Source organism: Fulmarus glacialis, unplaced genomic scaffold (genome assembly GCF_000690835.1).
Source record: "Fulmarus glacialis isolate BGI_N327 unplaced genomic scaffold, ASM69083v1 scaffold27117, whole genome shotgun sequence".
Taxonomy (NCBI): Eukaryota; Metazoa; Chordata; class Aves; order Procellariiformes; family Procellariidae; genus Fulmarus; species Fulmarus glacialis.
Genome location: NW_009223035.1, coordinates 35,966 through 53,089, shown reverse-complemented (window position 1 = coordinate 53,089; position 17,124 = coordinate 35,966). Strand labels below are relative to the sequence as shown.

The 17,124-nt window shown below is 36.2% G+C and overlaps 1 protein-coding gene across 1 annotated transcript in view; it reads left to right on the top strand.

Annotated features, from left to right (window-relative positions):
- Positions 1-17,124, top strand: part of VPS13C (vacuolar protein sorting 13 homolog C (S. cerevisiae)) — a gene marked incomplete at both ends in the record, with an annotated part of 66,912 nt that overhangs the window by 15,441 nt on the left and 34,347 nt on the right. The window contains 17 exons of the mRNA XM_009581663.1: positions 1,254-1,407; positions 2,735-2,851; positions 4,201-4,304; positions 4,614-4,781; positions 5,565-5,869; positions 6,185-6,332; positions 7,178-7,286; positions 7,731-7,864; positions 9,906-10,062; positions 10,817-10,896; positions 11,756-11,815; positions 12,983-13,148; positions 14,164-14,280; positions 14,831-14,934; positions 15,388-15,555; positions 15,992-16,296; positions 16,692-16,836. Coding sequence (XP_009579958.1) covers positions 1,254-1,407; positions 2,735-2,851; positions 4,201-4,304; positions 4,614-4,781; positions 5,565-5,869; positions 6,185-6,332; positions 7,178-7,286; positions 7,731-7,864; positions 9,906-10,062; positions 10,817-10,896; positions 11,756-11,815; positions 12,983-13,148; positions 14,164-14,280; positions 14,831-14,934; positions 15,388-15,555; positions 15,992-16,296; positions 16,692-16,836 — 2,541 coding nt within the window. The remainder of the gene's footprint in view (positions 1-1,253; positions 1,408-2,734; positions 2,852-4,200; positions 4,305-4,613; positions 4,782-5,564; positions 5,870-6,184; positions 6,333-7,177; positions 7,287-7,730; positions 7,865-9,905; positions 10,063-10,816; positions 10,897-11,755; positions 11,816-12,982; positions 13,149-14,163; positions 14,281-14,830; positions 14,935-15,387; positions 15,556-15,991; positions 16,297-16,691; positions 16,837-17,124) is intronic.

Below are 17,124 nucleotides of genomic sequence, written 5' to 3'. Positions count from 1 at the left end.
AAAGCAGGGCTCCATCACGCGTAATGATTACTTGGGAAGACAAACGCCATCACTCTGAATGTCCCCCCGCTTCCTTCTTCTTCCCCCAGCTTTATATGCTGAGCATGACGTCATATGGTATGGAATATCCCTTTGGTCAGTTGGGGTCAGCTGCCCCAGCCGTGTCCCCTCCCAGCTTCTTGTGCACCCCCAGCCTCCTCGCTGGTGGGGTGGGGTGAGAGGCAGAAAAGGCCCTGACTCTGTGTAAGCCCTGCTCAGCAGGGACTAACACATCCCTGTGTTATCAACACTGTTTCCAGCACAAATCCAAAACACAGCCCCATGCTAGCTACTATGAAGAAAAGTAACTCTATCCCAGCCAAAACCAGCACATAGTTTTAGAGTACCTGTAGATTTCATCAGGGAAGTCTAGTTAACACTAGAATCTTTTTGCCAAGAAAAGGTTCCTGAAGCCATAGCAGGGGATGACTGTTTTACCACTCCAATGCTGCTGAGGTGGATATACATACTGAGTTGACTGACTTCACGCTATGGGAAAGTGCTGATGTTAAGAGAACTCAACTTTCTATACATCATCAGGTTGCCTTGCAGCTCTTCAACAGGACTTCTGTGTCTGGAAGAATTGCATTTGGGCTCTTTTTCCAATTTCAAGTCCATTCAAACAGATAACTTTTAATAAACTACACGGCAGGCACCTATTCACCTTTTGGACTCCCTCAGTGGATTTGTTGAGAAATACCTTTATACTAAGTATCTACACGGCAGCTGCCTGCCACTTACCTGTTCACATAGTACTGTGTTATTGCAGGAGCATTCAAGAGCGAGTCTGTGTTTGACAGAGTGTATTGCTTGAGAAGACTGAATCTTGGTGTAGGTTAGACTACTTTACTCCAGGTGTATCTCTCTTAGTCATCTAATTAAGTTTTCCACTTATTTAATGCAGTTTTCCACAATGAGTTTTTCACTCATTTAATGCTTCTGAATTAATTTTGTATCACTTTGCTTTTATATTGAGGAGGTTGTAGTTTAACAGTTACTGTGGTTGGGCTGTTGTTAGGTTTTCTTGTTTTCTAACCTTACCACGTTTCTGCTTTACAGAAAGCTTTTTTCCTTTATGATCCGTTGCTGGTAACACAAGCAGCTTTTCTGTTTCTAAGAAATTGTTATATTCCATTGGGTGCTTTTGCACCTCAGTCCAACTGTTATACTTTTAAGTTATTTTTTTGTCATATGGAGTCTCATGTTTTCAACAGGTAGCTTTTTCATCATTGAACCTTCTACTGCATACAGAGGCCCTTATGTCTACTGTCAGTTTTCTAACAGCTGTTAGCCCATCAGGCAATGAAAGTAGTGGAGACACACCAACTAAAGACAAAAAGCAAGAGGATGACACTAGATTGAAGAAAGGTATGGTTGTGTTTGTCAAAATGATGGTTCTGAAAGGATCAAATCCAGAAAAACTTGATTAGCTTTGTAGTGTGGGGTGAAGATCAAAGCTCATGTGACTGTGGCTCACCAGGCTGGAGGACTGATTTCAAAAAAACAGTAAATGAAACTATGATTACGATCATAAATGGTGGCTTCAGGTGAGCTTTCTATTCTTGTGTTTTGTTGTAATTTCACGAATAGACTTGAATTTGAATAAATGAGATTTCTGTGAGCTTGGAGGACTCCAACAGCAGCATGATCTTAGCGTTCATGGTAAAATAAAGGAGATAAATAGTACTTTGATGATTATGCTATGTTATTGATCTAGGCAACTTAAATATACTTTCAAAGAAGTAGTCGAGTCCTTTGCTAGCCTAATGAAAATCTTGCTGTTCCTGTAGCACTGAAACAAAAAATGAATTTATATCAAAATAGGCTCAGAGGGGAGCAGCTGCACTGTCTTTAACATTAAGTGCAAAACTCCAAGCATCAGGTGAGCTGGAAACGAGGTGTCTAGTGAAGGGTGTTCAGAATCACTTACAATTTTAAATGGCCTGGGTCTGAATCTGCAGGCTGAAAAAGAAGCTGCTGCTGTGTACAGTTTAACAAAGCCCATAAATATTTGAGCTCTTGGATTAACACTTTGCTACTCTTGGTTAGTGAAGGTGCAGACCATCAGTGAGGTCTGATGGCTTCTGGTCTTCCCCCATAAATAGTTTTTGATACTTGTGTGTGACTTCACCTTATTCTACCCAGCCTTAACACTTGCTCTTGTAAAACCTGGGTTTTGGCTGCCTGAAATAGGCTTCCAAGGTTTGCTGTTTCTTATAAGCTTGAAGTTTAAGAGAAAACTTCCTACATTAGGTTCTTGGAATAGGAAATATTAGATAACCTGAAAAAACCACTACTGTAACCTATTGAGTTATTGACTTAATGTTAAAAATAAGTATACTCTGCGATTTATTTCCTCTTAACCCAGCAATTACCCTTCATTTAAAAAAAGGAAAATTGTTCCAATAGAGAGTCATCGCTAGATGGGAGTAATATCAGACATAAAATTACAAGCAAATGCTGACATGTTTTACCCTTATCAGTAGAGTTGCCTTCAGAGGAAGACTTGTTGCTCTAAGACGGGATATTACACACTTAATCATGACAGTGGTGATGAAAGAAACTATAGGAAACAAAACTAAGTCATCTGAATGCCAAAAAAACCCCTAGACCAAAAGAACCCTCCAATACTCTCAGGAATTTAAGTAAAAATGAATTATATGTACCTTGAAAATCCCTCTTCTCTCATTTCTAGTGGCTAGACCTTCCAAGGATAAGGATGTCTTTGACTTCAAGCTTTTTGCCAAGCTGGATGCCTTCTGTTTAAATATTTGTGATGAAAAAAAGAACATTGCAGACATCAAGATACAAGGTATTAAATTCTTAGTAGTAACTGATACAGTAGTTTAGTTTCAAAGCAGCTGCTAATAATTGGACTAAAAGATAATTAAGGTGTACATTTTCAGCATCTGACTTTTTAAATTATTATTGTTATCTGTACAAACACGGCTTGTGATATTGTTTTCAAAGTCAGTCTTCTAGTCTATCGTAATGTTTTGGCCTCCAGCTAGAAAAGCATGGTATATTATTCTTCAGGTAATTAGGTTCATGTTTTGAAAGAGTTTGATTGTGGGTGGCTTTTCATGTTGTACTAAGCTTTGGATATTTTTCTGCTATACCTGATTTATTTAGGATAAAAAAACCTTAAAACTGTTTTCTTTGGTTTTGAACTCCTAGGGTTTGTTTGGGTTTCTTGTTTTGGTTTTGTTTTCTTGATTCTTTTTTACCCCTCAGAGGGGCTATCAATAATTTGGGGTGGGGGGAGTGGAGAGGGAGGCGAAGTTTCAGTTCCAAGTTTGGATATAGCTGCCATCCCAATAGCTGCCAAAAATCTCTCTTAGTACAAATATTTATGCATGTGTGATATACAAGAATATGTAACACAGTTCATAAAAAGTCTCTTGCTCATGCCCATCTCTAAATCATGTGATGCATTCACACAAGATTTTGTATGCAGAAGTGTATGCAGAAGTTCAAATACAGTATAGTAACATCTCTTTTGATAGAAAATCTCAGTGAACTAGCTTGATTATTAAGAGACGGATTATTGTTTGACTATTTTTCTATGAATAGTAGCTCATTTCTTTCCAGAGATGATTGATATTGAGACAGTATCTGTATTAGAAATTTTTCTGTTTTGTTTTGTTCAAAGCTGTAGTATGGTCACATTCTCAAAGCTTAGTAACAGACAGCGTAGTGTATGGACTTGGGTTTGAACTCTAGACAATATACTTATCTTCTGTGTCTCACTGATAAAATGCAAAAAGTCTCTATTTCCAGAACTTATAATACTCTCTTTATTTTGGAGAAGTTATGGTAGTTTAGGAATTGCTTCTAATTATTCTGATTTGGATACAGAGAGACTAAAATGCCTTGGATTGAATAGAGCTCTCTCATTTACAGTCCCTTCAGCAAGGGATGCGGTAAATGACTTAGATCGTTTGGAAACAGAGGAGAGAATCAAGTGTGTTTATGTATTTCTTGTGGGGTTTTTCAAACCTTTGTTGAATTTAGCAAACTATTAACAAAATAATTGTTTGTTGCAATGTATAATTTCTGTAACTTCTCTCACCTCCCCTGCTGGTGTCGTGTGTCCCCACCATGAAAATGAGTGTTATTTCTGTTATGCAACACTCCTGTTTCTCTCTTTATACTTTACAGGTCTTGACTCATCTGTTCTCCTTCAGCGAAGTCACACTGTATTCTTTGCCCGACTTAAAGACATAGTTGTCACAGATGTTGATTCAAGGACCCTTCATAAAAAAGTACTCAACTATAAGATTTTAAATTTTATTTGATTCTTCGTTAGTTTTGTGTGTATAGAAGTGAAATGTAATACATATTCTTATTCCACTCTTTTAAAAATATTTGATTTGTCATGAATACCTCTTTTCAAATAAGATACATGGTAAAGCATAGTTTTCATATTAGAATGGATAACCAAAAAGATTTTTAAAAAAAAAAAAAAAATCTAACTTATACATCTGATAGGCTGATGATATATTTAGTTCTTTGTGTTAAGTACCTTTTTAGAAGCTGCTGATGGCTGGTAAGTACTGTTTCTCTCTTTCTAGGCTGTGTCTATAGTAGGAGATGAAGTTTTCAGTTTCAATCTGACGTTAGATCCATATGCTACTGAGGGAGAAGCCTACACTGACATGTCAAAAGTGGATGGTACCGTATCTTTGAAAGTAGGCTGTATTCAAATAGTATACCTTCACAAATTTCTCATGTCTCTTCTGGTAAGTCTTTTTTTCCTTTGTATGCTTCTGCTTCCTTCTTTGTGCCCTCAGTACAATTGGTAACTTAAGTTTCTGAAGCAGAAAGGATAGGCTTAATTTTTCGTGTGTACTGTTAGCAAAGTTTGATAAGTAACTTCTAACTGGTTTGAATTTCAAAAAACTAACACAGTGCAAGTGGGTCACTTCCCACCCTCTGCTTTGGAAATAGAGAAGACCTTGGTGCTATTAAGGTATTTTGGGGGTTTTGTGTTCGCTGCCCTCTCCACGCTGGCAAACCCATGAGTTCATTGCAAACATATCTGAGCTAACATTAGAGGCAAAACTTTCTGCAAGGTTAGATGCTATGAGGACTGAAATTAATCACTGTAAAATATTTGTACCTTCGTCAAGTATCCTAATGTTGGCTTTTTCCATAAAGCACTAGTGGGCTTTCTGTCATTCAGTACTGGCTTTAATAGGAATTAGTATTCGCTGCGGGCAAAGAGGGGCTCTAAAAATAATGTGTCCCCAAAAGCTAATGAGGTAAAAGAATCTTGTAGCTAATGAAGGAAGAAAAAGTAGAGATGGCTTTGAAATGAGTCGATTGTACTGGTTAGTACTTTTTTGACCCTCTATTAGAGGTCATGACAGAAGGCACTTAGTTGTCTTTCCCCAGGGAAAATTTAACACATTAGGCAGCCTAATTGGTGGTTGATGTTGGTTGATGTTGTAAAATGAGAGAATAATTTAGATTAAAAAACTGTTTACAGACATTTCTTCTTTCTCTTAAACCGCTTATTCTAGACCTTCTTGAACAACTTTCAGACAGCTAAGGAGGCACTGAGTGCTGCTACAGTCCAAGCTGCAGAAAAGGCTGCTACCAGTGTAAAAGACCTGGCTCAAAGGAGTTTTCGACTTGCAATGGACATCCACGTGAAAGCACCAGTTATAGTCATTCCTCAGTCCTCAGTTTCCCCCAATGCTATAGTAATAGATCTTGGCTTGATTAAGGTTCAGAACCAGTTTAGCTTGGTGTCTCCAGAAGGCGGTTTGCTCCCTCCAGTCATTGACAAAATGGATGTGCAGCTGACAAAGCTGAAACTGTCTAGGTAAAGTGCACTTTACTAAGTAATGCCTTAGCTAATTGGTAATATTAATATTCTATAGGATATTAATCTACTTGCTTAGAAACCATGGTTGGTGACAGTGTCAAATATTTGGTGTTAAACCTGTTATCTTAAGGGCAAATAAATCAGTAGTAAAATAAGATACTTTTCTGCTCAGGAAGCCATTTAAGCCTAAAGAGATACTGCATTTGAGATTTTAAGATGTTACTTCGAAAATGTAACATATGACTTAACTTCTAACTTCCCCACCATGTGTGGGGTTTTTTGTTTGTTTGTTTTTTCCCTCTTTGTTTTAAGGACCACTATGGAGACAGGTTTGTCGCATCCAGACATTCAGATACTTCACCCTATTAATTTAAGCCTGTCTGTGAAACGAAATCTATCTGCAGCTTGGTTTCACAAGTTACCGGTATTGGAGATCACGGGGTATCTGGATACAATGAATGTAAGTCTTGTGAGAAGAGGGTGGTGAGAAGCTCATGATAATACTTAACGTAAGACTAGCCTTTATGTTACTTCTGGACACAAAGGTGCAAGAAGCTGCAAATTTTTAGTAGCTGTGGAGTGAGTTTCAGGGATGTCAACAGGGTTTAACCTACCTGTGTGAATGTAGAAGTTTGAAAGTGTCATATAAAACACCGGAACTACTGTGTACATTTCTTAAACTGAGAGAAAGAAAAGAGAAAACTGAAAGGGATGTCGAGGAGTCTTGTTTATTCCCTGCCATAGGGCGGGACAAACTTAAATCAAATGTTTTTGTGACCAGTTCTCTGAGTGAGTCTTTTTTCAGTGCCTTTTTTTTTTTTTTTTTAAAAAAAAAAAAAACAGAATCTTCTTGAGAGGAATTTAATTTTATGCAAATATTTGCCTTAGTAACTCCAGCTTCATAACTTCCTATTTCCTGTGAATGATCTCAAGATAGTTGTTTTTTGTGGTAGTTTATATACTGTGAAAGAAAATACCAGGTGTATCTTGGATAAAACTGGGATTAAAATACCATGAAGTACATGTCATTTACAGGAAAGTATTAAAAGCATAGATACGCTAAATAAAGGCTGCAATATATATTGATACAGCTTTAGATGCCATAACCTTCTTTAATTTCCTAAACCTTAAACAATAAGCAGTTAAAAGAATTTCATTGTGTGTTATTTAAGAGACGATGCTCCTGACAAAATACCTGTAAATAAGCACTCTTCTTGCCAGGAAACATTGTTCTTCTTTGCTAGCTAGTGATAAGTTTAAAGACCAATGTATTTTTCCTGAGAACTGTGATCTGCAATTTTGTAGGTTGTGTTAAGTCAAGAGGATTTAAATGTCTTTCTCAAAGTGTTGACGGAAAACCTTGGTGAAGCAGAAGAAAAACAAACTCATGCAAAATCAGTACTGCAAAAGGAAGGTCAGAGATGGAATTTGTTTGTCATAAATACTAAGTGTGTTAGGTTTCAGGAATAATGAAAAGCATTTATTATCTGGAAAGCAAGCTTAGATCTGAGAGTATGATGTGTAAGTGATAAATTCTTGTCTTTTTAATTTTGCAAGGACAGTGTTCATATTTAATACTTCAGAAAAGTGGAAACATTACAAGACAGAATTTGGTAATCATGTTAGCTAAATTGTTATGGAACTAGCAAGGTATTGAGATGTCAGAGTTGTCTTGTTGCCAGAACATGTTTCTATTTCCTTTGCCTGCTCTGAAGTTAAAGGCTCTGCTTGTGGAAACGTTGCTAGCTTATCTTAGGTGAGTGTAAGCCAACTAAATGAATAAAAGAATTGGATATGTTTCTTGAGCTAAACAAACGGTGGGAGTTTAAAAAGTTAACAAATTTATCGAATGCTTCAGGTAAAACCAAAGAAACGGAGAAATCGGTTTTGATGCAGGATAAGAGTGTTGCAGAAGGAATGCTGCCTGAAAAGAGAAAAAGAACATTAAATGAAGACGTAATCAATATGCTACTTAATTTTGAAATCAAAGAGGTGTGTATCCATCTGTAAAATTTATTGTTACTGAATCCAGTAGTCAAGTTTGTTTCTTAGAAGTAGAGGGCATTTTAACTGTTTAAAGAAAACGGTACATACTAACAAAAAGAAAACAAACAAAAAAAACCCCCAGAACCCAGATTTTTCAGCTGTTTCTTTAGCTGTTTTCTTTTGCCTATATTATATGAGATTGTATTTATAGAGTATTTAACATACACAATACATCTAACAGGGAAAACCCGACCTCTTTATATGTTCTGCACTCACCTAGCCTTAATCCGTCATAATGCTGCAAATGATTCTCTTAGTAACAAACCAGCTGAAATAGTTAAGCTAGAACTAGTATTTTTCCCATAGAGATACTAAGCCTGAAGGTAAGGTTGTAGATGAAGTACTGGGAAAATGCACAAGCAATCAATTAACAAAGATACCTATGCATAAGAAATTGTCCAAGCATGTTTTTTCTCTGAAGATGTCTGTGATACGTAAATGCGAAGAGCTCAGCATGGCCTTTCATTTTTTTCAAGAGTCAGACCAAACGGCTTAGGTATGGAGGTTACTTTAAAAAACTGTGGGGTTTGTTGTTTTGCTGATGTTTTTGGGTTTGGGTTGGGTTTTTTTTTTGGTGTGTAATTTTTGTTTCGCTAAATCTCTGGATGTTTTTGTCCATAAAAAATAGGAACCCAGATTTTGTAGACAGGAAAAAAACCCCACCTTCAAACCCAAAACTACTCTATTGCCAAGTGAGAGTTGCATTCAAAGACTAGAAACTTCCTCCTGTCCCCAGCCAGCAGGGAAACCTATTCTGAGTGATGTGAAATCATATAGGAAAACTTAAGGGCATTAGAAATATTTGTCCCACAGCTGAAGTGAGACAGGTAGCAAGTTGATACCGTTCCAGGTTTTGGGTTTTCTTAGTTTTTGCAGAATTACAGTTGAAATTGGCTGATGAGGTACCTGTCAACAAACAGCATGTAGTTGTCCAACACGTATCACTAGTACCTTTGGCAGCTTCTAACTTTCAGATTTGCCGTCTTGGCTGCGAAGAATTTTTTTTTTAATGGTAGGGCTGAGGCATGTTACAGGCTAGCCTATAGTGCTCCATGTTGTCTTATTTAATATATCTTATGAACAATTCTGTCTTGTTTAATACAGTTTTACACACGCTTCATATGGAAATTTTTACTATGGTAGTGTCCATGTTGTCTGTGGACTGTATGTGTTGGGTGATTAATGATAAAATGCTAATTTGTTAGTGTACAAAGAGTATGCCACATGATGATGCAGACCAAGTATTGACAAACTTGAATTCTTTAAATTCCTTGTGTGGTAAATTGTTAGGTTGAGGCACTACTTTTATTTCCCAAGAATGGAAGATAATTGCCTCATGAAATAATTGCTTTGAAATTAACATTGTTCATTAATAACTGTATCTAGTTCTTCCACTTTAATTTTCAGCTACATTTAGAAACACAAGTTCTTTCTCATTTTCAACAATCTAATCAGTGTAATGCTTAAAATCTTCTATAAATGAAGAATTGTAATGTTGAAACATTTCTGTGTCCTTAATTATTATTTGCATAGCATCAGATATTCAAAGATTGATTCACATTGCTATCTGTTCTCTACTGCCTTTCCTTCCAGACCAGTATGATTTGTAGTAACTGTTTTTTCCGTATTCAAACTCTGTATGTAGTACTGTGTAGTGTCTGATTACAAAACTAAAGCATAGCTTGACAAGGTAAAGATATACTGCTAGGCCAACAAAACTAAATTCTAGCCAAATTAATAGACTTGGGATTTTTGTTTTGTTGTTGAAGGAGTTAAGAAGTGATTAGTTGCTTGGCCAAGAGGAACAGAGTGGGAAGGGGGGAAAAAAATCTTCAACAAACTGGTGTTGTAGGTTCTCTTCTAAAAAGGCAAAATGTGTAGATTAATACTACTTTTGAAGCTTAGCTGAGGAGATAATGCCCAATTATAACTGCATGCCATAATATCTCGACAGCTTTACTGAAATATTTCCCTTTCCATATTCAAGGTTGTAATAACCTTGATGAAGCAGGTTCAGGAGGAGAGATATCCATTACATATTCTAACTGTGCTACAGCTTGGAACTGAAACCAAAATTAGAAATCATGAATTGACTGCAGCAGCATATTTGAAAAAAATTATTATGAGATGCATTGAAATAAACGGTAAGTCTTCTAGAAAACTGGTACGCGTCAGTGCAGTGTGTGCAATCAGCTTTTGTAGCAAGAAGGTAGCATGGTCAAAAATAAGAATAATTGGCAGGGGGGAAAAAAAAAGGGCAGGACGTTACATGCCAAATTCACTTAATGACGCTGTCCTGGGTAATTTAAATTCAACTAATCTGTTTTACCAAGTTTTACTCCTGTTGTTGGAGTTAGCTTGAGTTAATTTATTTGAGTTAGTTGCCTACTTTGAGTAGGAATGATCATTCCTGAGAAGTATTCTATCTGTTCAGTGTTTTGATGAGCTTCTGAATCTGTGCTTTATGACCAGTTCTGGCAGCACTGGAAATCCAGTGTGCTTCCTTGATTGGTCAGGTAACAACTCAAAGTGATATTGAAGTAATAACTGAAATAGCCATGTATTCAAAATAGACAAGTACGGTTTTGAATATAAAAACCTAAAGATAAGAATGCAAAACTAATTATAGGAATGCAAATAACTTTCTAATTCTGAATCTTCTTTCAGGACCAAGATAAGTTAATTTTGACTAGTTTAATTAAAAAAAAAAGTTAATACAGCATTTCACAAGGTAATGCTTAATCTGCACTTCTCAGTGAGAAGAGATGTTTTCCTTCGCTATTTCAGCAACAATAGTATATAATTAGCGTATAATTGAGAATTAGCATGGAGGCATTCCACAGGTGGAGTAAATCTTGTGAGTGGAAATACTTTACAGTTTTATTTCTTTATTTGCAGACTCAGAAGGAGATCCTCTTTGCATTATTAATTCTTCAAGTGAGACAGATGAACATCTTCTGAAAATGGAATACATTAAGGTTTCAATACCTTTTAACTAAGATTATATGGGGAGTAAAAGAAGGCTTCCATACTTAGCCTGTGTTAGGTTTTTTTTTTACTTTTTTCAAAGCCGGTAGGATTCGTATCTAAAACTTATCTAGGTCTTCTCCCAAATACCTTTTTTTCAACTTAACCATTTCATTTCACTTTCCACTGCTTCCATATAGTGCTTGCTTCATAAGTCAACACAATTACTGAAATCACTGGTGAAGCCAGGTGTTTGTATGCATTCTACTCTGTGAACGATACAGATTAGTACCTTTGTGAAACTTAATAGATGAGGTAGTCTTTGCCTATGTAAGTTGTAGGAGGCCCTCTACAGGTGGTGAAACTAGCATTTGAGAAGTTATTAGTTGGTAGCTAGAGTTCTTGAGCTTTTATTTAAAGAAAAAAAATTGCCCTTCAAAAACTGCATGAATACTTGGGAATCTGATGGGTTGTAGAACCAGTGGGCTACTCATATTCTCTTCTGTAATGACATAATTTTTGAGGAGAAAAACAAGTTAATTTTGTCTGACAAAGTACTAAGCATAAATTGATCCAGTTTAAATAGATCCTAGGTAAGAGAAAATTTTGTAACTGGCCAGTTGAACGTTCACAAAATATGTGCTATAAAATGTCACTGAGCAGAGCATTGCAAGTACCCCATTCTGGTTGCCTTGATCATGTGCTTTATTTAGAGAACTTGTTTCTTCAGGCTTCATCATTTTCCTTTGTTTTTTTTTCCAATGGGAATAATCCATATGTGTGTGTAGTAAATTGAATTAATTCAGTTAATGAATTCAGTTAATTAAATAGAGACTAACTGTGTGCTTGGGCTTTTTTTTCTTCCTTTAGGCTGATGCTGATGGACCAGAATTTGTTACTACTTACAGAAGCACCAAGCAAAACATCAATGTAAGTACTGGATGTATTTAATTTTTTTTTTAAAGCTTCTCAAATAGTAACAGCTGTATAAACTTGTTAGTTGCCCACTTTGTCTCATCTCATTGAAGAAGAAAAAAAACCAAACCAACCCCAAAACCAAACCCCTGACTCTCTCATCATTAAAGCTTACTGCTTTATATTTAACTTCAAAGAGAAATCCAGGAGGAAAAAAGATGATTTTTTTTTTTCTTTACAGAACTATTTAGTGTATTAATTTTTTTAACTAGAAGCTGTACATTTTTAGCTAGTTAAAATTTATAAGGACATATTTCAACTGAGGCCCATAGGATGTATTTTATTTCTGGAGCGATACACTTAGCAGCGTGCGAAATGACGGCCTTGTGTTTCAGAGCTTGAAAGTTTGTAACAGTGAAATTGAGATATGAGGTGAAATGTCAAACAAGCTTTCTCAGAGGTCTTGTGTTCAATCAGTCCTTGTTTTATTTCTCCTGAAAGCAACTATTCATGTGTAGTTTTCCATGGCTTCAGTGACTTCTGAAGTAAGCAGGTCATTTTGCTTTTAAAATGTTTCCTTCAAAGTAGTAGTGGTGGGTGGAGCTTGCTTCTTGACAGCCATATGTGGAATTTGAAGTGGCTGGACTACTTTAGAGTCAAGAAAGCTGACATCCCTTGATGTATCAGTAAAACTGGCATTTACAAAGAGTTGCTTTAGGCTAGGAAAAGTTGGCTACCTGATGCTAGGTTTCACCAAGTAATATTGGCTAGAGTAGTTGCTATTCACGTACTTTCTGTTCTGATTGCAAATTTTGAATCTTGTTGTTTTGTTGTATCGTACCTACTAAATGTCTCTATACATGGTTCTGAAGATGTCGACCCAAGTGCTCAATAGTCCACTATGAAATGCAGCAGAACTAAGAGAGCTTACTGAAAGAGCATAACCACATGAAGCATCAATTTTTAGATTGGCACAGTTCCTCTGTAGCTGTTTTAAGCTTCCCTTCCATAGCTCCCTCATCTGTTCTGCGTGGTGTTAAGTTGAAGGATATAGAAGGGTGAGATACTTGTGAAATTGAGCAAGACACTTTTTCCTCAATTCTATGACGGTACCTCTGAGTTGTTATGCAGTAGACTGCTACTAAATAACACTGTTACTTTGTCTCCTTGCCCTCATTTTAGGTCATCTTTTCATGTTTGGATATAGTACTTCACACAGAGGCTTTGCTTTCCATCATGAGTTTTCTCACATTCAGTGTTCCATCAGGTGGTCTTCCCAGTACTGATAAAGCATCAGATCACAAGCCTCAAATAAAAGAACAAGAAAAAGGAAGTACTCTTAGACCAGGTAATGCGGTATTAGAAAGGCCGTACTTTTGTTGCTTAACAGCATCTAGCCTTTGGTTTCAAAGGATACCGTTTCAGGTGACAACATTGCAGTCTATTTGGTGGAAAAACAAGGCATGCACAACTGTACACGGGGAGAAAATAATCTCATTTTTAAAAAAGCCAGCTATTTTTGCTGTTGCTTAATTTTACAAATTCTCCTTGCTCAATATAACTTTTTCCTAGGTAGTGGTCTGACTTTTATTGTAAAAGTCGAATAAATGATGTTGCAGTGAACAGTACCAAAGCCTTTCCAAAGCATCAGTGTCACAACTTTGTTGCTTTCTAATCTGAAGGCTCTAAAGAGTGCTTACTGCAAATAAGCATTCTTGAGCCCTGGGGAAGCAAAGAGAAGTTCTGAACTGAAGGGTGTTGTGCTTATTTTAATAATTGGTATCTGTAACCTTGAAATAGTATGAATATTTGAATGGAAGCTCCTTAAGAAAGTTTCATCAGGTCCTGCGTGGTTGATTCTTGTGTTTGTAGTATTGTTTGGGAAATTCAAGGTTTTCTAATCCTAAATGTATTGGGATTGAATTTACAGTGGCTGGTTGTGTCTTCTGCAGGCACCCTCAATTTTCCTGCAGAAACTTTTTTCACCTAATATGCCTAAATTGGCTGTGCTACTCTATACAGAAAGGAATATTTCTCATGTGAGATAGTGTTTGAAGTGATGAAATGTACACTGTATTCAGCATACTGTTGCATGAAAACTAGTTATTTAATGAGGAGAAAAAACATCATCTTGATTGCTGTTTGCCTATGCTAGTCAGTGACTGTTCTTGTGCCAGAAGAAAACTGTGTTAATAAAAGACTGACTTCACGTCTTGACTAATAATTAGCAGTAACTTTTAGGGAATAACTGCAGATTGCTTTTTGAATAGTTCATATATGTACAAAACAAATACTCTTAACATTTGTTTTAAAAAATTGATTTACAATGAAGTTCTTGTATGTCCCCTGTGTTTCCTATCTAGTGTCTAGTAATGCAGCCCATGATGATATCTGTGAATTAAAACTCACTGCAAAGCTAAGTGCATTCAGTATTACAGTGTGTGATCAGACCTGTAGAATTGCAGACGTTAGAATACAAGGTAAGGGTTTTTATTTAAATATTAGATTAGTTGGTTGTAGCAAGAAATATGTTATTCCCCTCCATTCATTCGCTTCTGAAAGGCTAGTGTGTCCACTGTAGGTGTTTTTGTAACATATATTTGAATACATTTTGATTGTATGATATGATTGCGGTTAGGTATTTTAATAGCCAGTATGCCTGCGAGGGAAGAAAGTGTTTGACTTGGAAAAAGAAGGCAATTAATTTCTAAGTGGAGTAAAATTAAAAGAAATGAAGGCACTATGTTATAAATAACACAAGCTTCCATTTTTTAATAGCTAGATCCTAGATAGTGTTGGGAATTTTTACTCTAGTCTTAGAGTCGATTTATGTTGGCAAATTTGTCATGTGTAGAAAGGTCACGACTTCTGTCTTGGGCTTAGCGTTGGTTGTTACATAGTAGAATGCTGGATTCTAAGCTATTCTTACTCTTTATATTCAGTAATAAATAATGCTTCTTTTTTAAAAAGTGTTTACTTAATAAATGCACTTCAACAAATTGCTATCTTCTTCCTTTTGTCTCAAATCAGGAATGGATGCATCTGTAGCTATGAAAACCAAAAAGGTTGAAGTGTTTTCCAGACTTGAGGACATTGTAATTACAAATGTTGATCCAAAAACAATCCATAAAAAGGTGATGTGTTGTGCAGATTGTAAACAAACAAAAAGACCTAGTTCATTAAGTTATTTAATGACAGCACTGTAGTTGATTTGCTGTGTTGTATAATACTAAGTACGATGTAATGTACCAAATATTAAGCAAAACTCCACTGGTTAATTTCCTTTATTTCAGGGAAGCAAAACATGCTTCCATTCAATATTTAATTCTTTTTAGTCACGTTTGCAATGATGTGTTTAATTCTGAGTAGCATGGGTTAAATATAAAATGGATGGTAGATAACCAAGTGAGAAGAGACTTACCATAAAATGGCTGATTCCTTTTGTGCCTAACTTCTATGTGTGCAAGTACTGTTGATAAGTTGCAGGTGATCTTTTTGTGGCAATATTTCTTGTTTGATAACTTAAGCAATAATTCTATCACAGATTACTGCCTGGGAGTATTAACTATATGGACTTAATCTTCTAGGCTGTCTCCATAATGGGAGATGAAGTGTTTAGATTTCACATGTCACTTTATCCAGATGCTACTGGAGGGGAAGCCTACACTGATATGTCAAGAGTGGATGGTAAAATGTCTCTGAAAGTGGGCTGCATCCAAATAATTTACCTACATAAGTTCTTTATGTCTCTCTTGGTAAGGCGTTAGTTTCAGTTCTTTTCTTGACATTAAAGGTTTTTTAATAAAGTAAAATGTAATCAGCCCTTTGTGACCTGTACCTTGTGGTGAGCTGATATACAAGCACATAGGAGTAGTTTGCTGAAGAAGTGTCGCTTAAGTTGCACTGCTTTATAGAAGAATGACAAATAAGGAGAAGGATGACAAAACAAGTAATGAATTGAGTTGAGAGCTTTAATAATACCTTAAAAATTAAATAGGTAAGCAATGTCTTAGCTTGTGCATGATTTTAACCTTTTTCTCTTTTGAAAGTTGCATGGTTGAATTAGAAGTTTCATATTTCTGCCACAGCTGTACTATTTTTCTTAAATTTACATTTTGCCTGGGGCTTGCCTTTTTTGCGAGGCTTATTTGCTCTCATAGAACTCTTACTTTTTTCACTACCTATCAATAGAACTTCCTAAACAATTTCCAAACGGCACAAGAAGCCCTGACTGCGGTCACTGTCCAGGCGGCAGAAATGGCTGCTTCCAGCATGAAAGATTTTGCTAAAAAGAGCTTCCGCCTCTTAATGGATGTCAACTTGAAAGCTCCAGTTATAGTTGTTCCTGAATCTTCAACTTCATCTAATGCTTTGGTAGCGGATCTTGGCTTAATCAGAGTTCAGAATGAATTCCAGCTGGTGTCTTCAGATGAATCTTCTCTTCCTCCAGTCATTGACAACATGGATGTGCAGCTAACTCATTTGAAATTATCAAGGTATACATGGAGTTTTCTTCCAAGTGGAAAAGTGTCTGTAAAGAAAATGGGTTCATGTTCCATATACAGCATTGTTCTATTATTTAAAGATGATAGACAATGAAAACATAGTAAAACCAAACAAACCACGCCCCACCCACCCTCCAAACTAATTAGGAGTGCTTTTAGATAGGGACACGTGTCCACAATCTCTAAAACTTCTTGGAAAGAAAGGAATGATAGGACAGTAACTGAGTTAATCTTAAGTGCATACCTGGGCATAAGTGCATGTAAGCACACATTGTTATTAATTTAAAAATAAGTATACCCGTAATTCTACTAGATTAGTATGATATTATTTGGGATTCTGCAACTACTAAATATTTTTCCTCTGCTGCTTCCTCTGTCTTTTGTAGATGCATTATGTCCACAGATTCTCAACCAGATTCTGAAATTCTGTGTCCTGTGAGTTTGACTTTACTGGTCCAGAGAAATTTAGCAGCAACTTGGTATCATAAAACCCCGACAATTGGTATTAAAGGAGACCTAAAACCAATGCAGGTAATATCATGGCAAATCAGAGCTACATCAGAAGTTACATATATTCTCAGAATAGTACTTAGCCTAGTTAAGCAGCTTGTAAACTCGTTGCAATTTGTATTCTTTACAGAATGTTAAAAGACTTTCAGCTTGACTGTCCAGTTTATAGATCTGTTCAAGTTTTGATATCGTATAATGAATAGTTTTGGTATAGCTGCATACAAATGGAATAAAACCTATTTTTATTTTTCTGGGGGTCTGTTGGAGCTATCTTTTGACTCAACAGTCAGTAAAGTCATTGAGGTTATC